General features: G+C 44.4%; 1 protein-coding gene across 2 annotated transcripts in view; it reads left to right on the forward strand.

Annotated features, from left to right (window-relative positions):
• LOC149435188 (disintegrin and metalloproteinase domain-containing protein 19-like) overlaps positions 1-7,969 on the forward strand; it is a 42,872-nt gene that overhangs the window by 22,651 nt on the left and 12,252 nt on the right. Inside the window, exons 10-12 of one of the 2 annotated variants that reach the window (XM_089662917.1) lie at positions 802-879; positions 3,894-4,002; positions 5,213-5,351. In XM_089662917.1, coding sequence (XP_089519043.1) covers positions 802-879; positions 3,894-4,002; positions 5,213-5,351 — 326 coding nt within the window. The remainder of the gene's footprint in view (positions 1-801; positions 880-3,893; positions 4,003-5,212; positions 5,352-7,969) is intronic. The other variant, XM_089662918.1, reaches the window with a different exon arrangement.

The raw sequence follows: 7,969 nt of genomic DNA on the forward strand, positions 1-7,969 counted from the left end.
TGAACGAAGCTGAAATAAATTGATGAATGATGACTCCTAGGCTGCTTTATAGAATATAATAAAACAGAATAGAGTAGAATATAAAAGAATAGAATAGAAACTAATAAAAATGAACAGAAAAGAATAGAATAGAATGGAAATAATTAAAAAAACAGAGTAGAATAGAAAAAAGAATAGGATAGAAAATAATAGAGTAGAAACAAATAAAACGGAACAGAATAGAAAGTAAAGAATAGAAAAAAATAGAATAGAATAACACAGAATGAACCAGGATAGACTATAATAGAATCACACTGAATATAAAAGAATAAAACAGAATATAAAATAACAGAATATAGAATAATAGAATAGAATGGAATAGAGTAGAATAAAATAAAACAGATTAGAATAGGAAAAAAAGAATAGATTAAAATAGACTTGAATTAAAAAAAAGAATAGAATAGGATAAAAATAGAATAGAATAAAACAGAGCAGACTAGAAAGTAAAGAATAGAAACAATTGACTAGAATAGCATAGAATAAAACAGAAAAAGAAAATAAAAGAAGATATTCCACCACTCATCTAAAAAGCTTCCTCATTTTAGGGACTGATGAAGCCACTTAGATGAGAAGCACTACAGTATGTTCTCCAGCATTACAGAACAAGTCTGGCTGAAAGTGACCAATTAAAACTAGTCAAACCATCTCCTGAACCTTCATGAATCTAGAATGCCGTGTCATTTCTAATTTGCTTCTCACCCCTAGGACTTGATATATATATAAGAGACTGTGTTGAAATTCTGTCTTCTCTTTTGGATTCAGGTGTGTCAAGATCGCCAGTGTAAGAACGCCTCATTCATCGACCTGGAGAAGTGTCTATCTCAATGTAGCGGACATGGGGTGAGATATGCCGCTGTGTCATGCATTGAAGAGGTTGTGGGTGAACGTGGTGGGCTGTTGCTTTGGGTAAATGTTTGGAGTTGACATTTTTATGGCAGACGGTGGGAGCTGAAGTTATTGTAAGTTGCCGTCACGACTTGAAGCAGTTGTGAGCCGATGGTGGAGACTGAACAGGGTTCTGTGGGATGACAGTTAAGGCTGATTTAGTTTTTTTGGGATGACATTGGAGCCGAAAACGTTCTTAAGGGTTTTTGGTTGCAACAGATTTGTTGGGAATAGTGGTAGCCGGTTGTGGGCTGCTGTAGGTTGCCAGTGGGAGCTGAACTTCTAGTGGGTTGACATTTGCAGACAAAGTTGTTGCTATGAGATAGCATCAGGGAGGGGGGCTAACGGTGATGTTGCAGGTCAATGGTCAAGGCTTAAGTTGTGAAGGACAGTAGGGTGATGGTTGAAGCTTAAGTTGTGAAGGACATTAGGTTGATGGTTGAAGCTTCAGTTGTGCAGGACATTAGGTTGATGGTTGAAGCTTCAGTTGGGCAGGACATTAGGTTGATGGTTGAAGCTTCAGTTGTGCAGGACATTAGGTTGATGGTTGAAGTTTACGTTGTGAAGGACATTAGGTTGACGGTTGAAGCTAAAGTTGTGAAGGACATTAAGTTGATGGTTAAAGCTAAATTTGTGAAGGACATTAAGTTGATAGTTGAATCTAAAGTTGTGGAGGACATTAAGTTGATAGTTGAAGCTGAAGTTGTAGAGCACATTAAGTTGATGGTTGAAGCTTAAGCTGTAGAGGACATTAGGTCGATGGTTGAAGCTTAAGTTGTGCAGAACATTAGGTTGATAGTTGAAGCTTAAGTTGTCAAGGACATTAGGTTGATAGTTGAAGCTTAAGTTGTCAAGGACATTAGGTTGATAGTTGAAGCTTAAGTTGTGAAGGACATTAGGTTGATGGTTGAAGCTTAAGTTGTGAAGGACATTAGGTTGATGGTTGAAGCTGAAATTGTGCAGGACATTAGGTTGATGGTTGACGCTTAAGTTGTGAAGGACATTAGGTTTAAGGTTGATGATTAAGTTGTGAAGGACATTAGGTTGATGGTTGAAGCTTCAGCTGTGAAGGACATTAGGTTGATGGTTGAAGCTGAAGTTGTGCAGGACATTAGGTTGATGGTTGAAGCTTCAGCTGTGAAGGACATTAGGTTGATGGTTGAAGCTTCAGTTGTGAAGGACATTAGGTTGATGGTTGAAGCTTCAGTTGTGATGGACATTAGGTTGATAGTTGAAGCTTAGGTTGTGAAGGACATTAGGTTGATGGTTGAAGCTTAAGTTGTGCAGAACATTAGGTTGATGGTTGAAGCTGAAATTGTGCAGGACAATAGGTTGATGGTTGAAGCTGAAGTTGTGCAGGACATTAGAATCGATTAGCCGAGCTGACGTTGTGGAGAACATTAGGTTTAAGGTTGTTGCTGTGGGTTCACACTAGGGGATGAATTTGAGGACAGTGAAGCCCAATCAACAATTACAACCACCAGGTGTTTCTGGTGGAGAACTGCTGCAGATATGACTCCTGCCAGCCAAAATAGTGCTGGACACATGGCTGAGCCTTCTTGTTATACTGAAAAACAATAACAACACAGACACATAAAATTACATCATAACCAAATAGTTCTACTAAAAAAGAACAATAAATGATGTCCAGCATCAAATGTAACAATATGACCTAGTGGCAACACTACTATTTACAATATAATATATGACAATGGTTGTTGCACCTACAGTATGTCTGTATAAACAGCATGCTAACACCCCAACTCAACAAATACTTCTCCTAAAAGTTGTAGGTTGAGAAAAGCTGAAGTTCTTGTGGGTTGACATCTGAAGTCAATGTTGTTGTTTTGAAATTACACTGGGGGGCTAAAAGTCATGTTGTGGGTCAATGTTTGGAGCTATCACATACCTGGTGATGGAGGCCAATGGAGAGAGGGCTTCCCTTGCGGCTAAGTTCCAGACTCCCCTGAGAGTGGGACAGCGGGAGTCAGGCCCAAAGTGGCACAGGTCGCCTGTAGGAGTGCTGGTTGGTGACACACCCAGAAGCACAGCTGGTGCACGGAGATAGGTCTGCAGACAGGAGGAGCCTGTGCGTGGTATGCAAGCCCTTCTGGGATTTAGATGTTTACTGGGTAGTCGGTTCAAGCCAAGGTCAGGTACCAGGTGTGAATCAGAGCGGACGTAGTCAGATGGGATAGCCGAGGTCATTCACAGAGGAGCGCGAGAGAGTATCCGTAAGCCAAGCCGAGGTCAGATCAGGGGTAAAGCAGAGTAGACAGGTCCAGGAGCAAGCCGAGTCGGTAACAGGAAATCACGTGTCAAAATCACAGGAAACAGGAACAGGGCACGGGGAGCTGGAGATCATCCAGCAACTTGAGGAAGTGATGAGCCTCCTTATAAAGGCCGTCTGGCACCAAACTGAGGTTGATGTGTGCTTCTGCAACCATGCAGAGTACTGGCAGAAATGCCAGATCTTCCAGAACTTCTGCCGTGGACAGGACCCTGACAGGAGCTGAAGTTGTGGAGGACATTGAGTTGAAGGTTGTTGCTGTGGGTTGTCACTGGAGGAGGAATTAGTTGTGGTGGACACAGTGCAGCCCACCTAGTAAATACAGCCACCAGGTGGTTTCGAAATGGCAGCTTCTTTTCGTTTAACGTGCGCCCATTTGGGCTAGTCCAACGAAAAGCGATATTTTAGTTATAGGTGGAGTTGGCTGGGCTGAGTAAGCCCATTGGTCCCTATAGGTCACGGGTTTTAACCATTTCATACTCTATGCAAAATTTAATTAAAAAAAAAGAAAGAAAAGCCGTTGATTTAGTTACGCTTTATTAAAGTGGAATATTGTTTCTTCTACTTTATTAGAGATGCTCAGCCATAGGGAAGGGAAGAAATGTTCTACCCTGTGCAGAATGTGAGACGTTGACTCGTATGTATTGCACACTGACCCCGTTCCTTCATTTTGTTTCAGGTGTGCAATAGTAACAAGCACTGCCACTGTCACGCTGGCTGGGCGCCTCCCTACTGTGACAAGTCTGGCCAAGGTGGCAGCGAGGACAGCGGACCCGTACCGGACGACTGTGAGTTTTGCCTCCCTGGATTCTGAATGTAGTCCAGCTGTTATATTATTCTCCGGAAGATGCATAAACTACCAGCATACGGCAGAGAATCCTAATAACACTTTGCAGACTTTTGCAATCAAGTTTTTACACTTCCTAATAGTGTTAAGGTGGACCATACCTGGGAAGCATGTGTAGGTATGGCCGCCTGGGCAGTATGTGTAGGCATGGCCACCTGGGCAGTATGTGTAGGCATGGCCGCCTGGGCAGCATGTGTAGGTATGGCCTCCTGGGCAGTATGTGTAGGCATGGCCACCTGGGCAGTATGTGTAGGCATGGCCGCCTGGGCAGCATGTGTAGGCATGGCCGCCCAGGCAGCATGTGTAGGCATGACCGCCTGGGCATCATGTGTAGGCATGGCTGCCTGGGCAGCATGTGTAGGCATGGCCGCCTGGGCAGCATGTGTAGGTATTGCCACCTGGGCAGCATGTGTAGGTATGGCCGCCTGGGCAGCATTTGTAGGCATGGCCGCCTGGGCAGCATTTGTAGGTATGGCCGCCTGGGCAGCATGTGTAGGCATATTCGCCTGGGCAGCATGTGTAGGTATGGCCGCCTGGGTGGCATGTGTAGACATGGCCGCCAGGGCAACATCTGTAGGCATGGCTGCCTGGGCAGCATGTGTAGGCATGGCCGCCTGGGCAGCATGTGTAGGTATGGCCACCTGGGCAGCATGTGTAGGCATGGCCGCCTGGACAGCATGTGTAGGCATGGCTGCCTGGGCAGCATGAATAGGTATGGCCGCCTGGGCAGCATGAATAGGTATGGCCACCTGGGCAGCATGTGTAGGTATGGCCGCCTGGGCAGCATGTGTAGGTATGGCCGCCTGGGCAGGTATGGCCGCCTGGGCATCATGTGTAGGAATGGCTGCCTGGGCAGGTATGGCCGCCTGGGCAGCATGTGTAGGTATGGCCCCTTATGCTCTCCACAAGACATCTTGTTGGAATTAAGAGACAGATTTAGAGCATTGTCACCTTATAACAGTAAGTGTTTAACAAGGACCTTCACAGCAGGATCACCAGGGATATATTAATGAAAGCTATAGGACAGAAAAGAACATTCGGAATAAAATGAAAGCTTATATGAGATTTTAATGATTGAGTTAGATCCACTTTCCAAAAACTAGATATTCACTTAGATGAGTGACCACCGATAACATATTTCCTGTCTCCAGTTACAGATGGCCTCATCGTCTTCCTGCTGCTTCTCTTCCTGGTTGTCCTCCCATTGGTGGCCTATGGCTTCTATTACTGGTACCGAAAGCCCAATTCTCAGTTCAGCAAGTGGCTGAAGAAGAGCAAAGCCAAGTGCAGGTGAGAGGAGTTTATTCATTTCCCGCGTGTGTGATGTCACAAGTCCAAGCTTGAAGCTGCACTCCTGATAGTATTCAGCAAATGGTGCTGATGGTGATCTGTAAAAACCAGAATAAAAGATAGGAAGTCATTAGCATGTCTATCAAATGCATATTGTGCATTGTCTATACATGTATTGTCTATACATACTTTATTGTGAAGAAGGTATCACAAAAGTCCAAACGTACCTCCATTTTAAGGCCCCTCAGGGTCCCATATGTCCAAGAATACCAATGTTTCATGGCCGCACAGGGTCCCATAAGTCCAAGAATACCAACGTCTTTGGGCCTTGCAGGGCCCTTGTGGAGGCAAATTCTAGAATACCAAAGTTTTTAGACCTTGCAGGGTTCCTTCCTTAAAGCCAGTCCAAGAATACCAATGTTTCAGGACCCCACAAGAACCCATAGCTCCAAGAATACTGATGTTTCGGGACCTCACAGGGTCTCTTCCTGAAAGCAAGTCCAAGAATACTAACATTGCAGAACCTTGCAAGAGCCCATAAATCCAAAAATACTGATATTTTTAGAGGGTCCCTTCCTCAAGGTAAGTCCAAGAATGCAAACATTTCAGCGCCTTGCAGAATCCATTCCTGAAGGCAAATCTGACAATTCTAATGTTTCTGGACCTTGCAAGAGCTCATAAATCCAAGAATACTGACATTTCAGGACCTTGCAGGGTCCCATCCTTAAGGCAAGTGCAAGAATACCAGCATTTCAGGACCTCGCAAGATCCCATAAGAATACTGATGTGTTGGGGTCTTGCAGGGTCCCTTCCTGAACGTAAGTCTGAGAATAATAACATTTCAGGACCTTGCAAAATCCTATAAAATCCAAGAATACTGAAGTTTCTTGGGCCTCGCAAGGTCCCTTCCTTAGCATTACTCATGGTTACTGTCACTATGTACCTTGAGGAAGTGACTCTGCAAGGCCCCGAAACATTGATATTCTTAAACTTGCTTTTTTGAGGAAATAACCCTTAGAGCCCCATCATTTTTGCATTCTTGTACCTACCGTATGTGTCATTGTCTTCACCATAAAATACGCAATATGATTTTGATTGGAGTTCTGGAGACTTCCTGATCAGATCATTGTGACATCATTCTACCTAAAGAAGTCTCTGCCCTCTCACATTACGGAATCTTGGCCAAAGAACTATCCCTCATCTTACTGTGGGATCATCAACTATCCCTCCCCTAGCCTGCCGATAATGGGACTTTCAAGGTGCGTTCAGAATAGAGTATGCAAACCATCAACTACAACAGACCAATAAAATCACATATAGAAACCAAGTGTCATGGTCAGGAGCCAGGCTTGGAGACCAGTAGCTATAGCCAGGGCTGCTGTTAGAAACCACAGGGCCCCATACAACCAACCTGACAGCCCCTGCCCCCCCCCCCCCAATAAAATGCAGTTTACTATGCTTGAGTTATGAATGAACACATCCGATCAGTACTGCTCACTCATTGTGACCTTCCCCCACTCTCCATTCTGAAGGATGCCATTGTGTTCTTGCAGCTGCCAGTGGAAAGGAGAGGAGGGAAGCCGGCAGCACTTTGGGGGTGGGGGCACGAGATGTAGGAATCTGTTCCAGTAACTGCCCTTCCCCTGCCATGCCAATAACCCTCCCTGCTCACATCCAATTTACCCAGCTGCCTGGGCCTCGTACAGGAGGACTGGTGGTACCCCCTTATCCACAGCCCTGGCTATAGCAATAGAGTGGCTCCCACCAACCAGCAGGATAAGTATGCAAGCAGGTCACCTTGGCGGTTGACACGGGCTCACCTGAGATGGGGGGGTCTAAGTATTCCAATATTCACCAGAGCTCCTGATGGTGGGTTTTTCTGCATGTTATTACCAGGTTGTGGTCCTCAAGATTGGCTCACCACATATTAGATATAGCAGGTAGGGATTAAGCAGAAGCATAGTCAAGGAAGAAGTCAAAGGTCAGTAATGAGTAAAGGTAGGAGTGACAAGAGCGAGATATTGGCTGGAGAGCACAATAATCTGGCAAACAGGAGGACATGTCTTAAATCAGGACGTCCATGGGAGGAGCATTGGTTAAACCTCATCTGGAATATGCAGTTCAGTTTTGGGCACCAATTCACAAAAAGAACATTGGGGAACTGGAGAAAGTACAGAGAAGGGCAACCAAACTGATAAGAGGCATGGAGGAGATCAGCTATGAGGAAAGATTAGAGGAACTGAATTTATTCTCTACTAAGAAGAGGAGATTAAGGGGGATATGATCTCCATGTATAATACATAAGGGGGGATATGATCTCCATGTATAATACATAAGGGGGGATATGATCTCCATGTATAATACATAAGGGGGATATGATCTCCAAATATAATACATAAGGGGGGATATGATCTCCATGTATAATACATAAGGGGGGATATGATCTCCATGTATAATACATAAGGGGGGGATATAATCTCCATGTATAATACATAAGGGGGGATATGATCTCCATGTATAATACATAAGGGGGGATATGATCTCCATGTATAATACATAAGGGGGGATATGATCTCCATGTATAATACATAAGGGGGGATATGATCTCCATGTATAAT

The sequence above is a fragment of the Staurois parvus genome, unplaced genomic scaffold, assembly GCF_062004578.1.
Source record: "Staurois parvus isolate SC_StPar_1 unplaced genomic scaffold, SC_StPar_1.0 ptg001588l, whole genome shotgun sequence".
NCBI lineage: Eukaryota > Metazoa > Chordata > Amphibia > Anura > Ranidae > Staurois > Staurois parvus.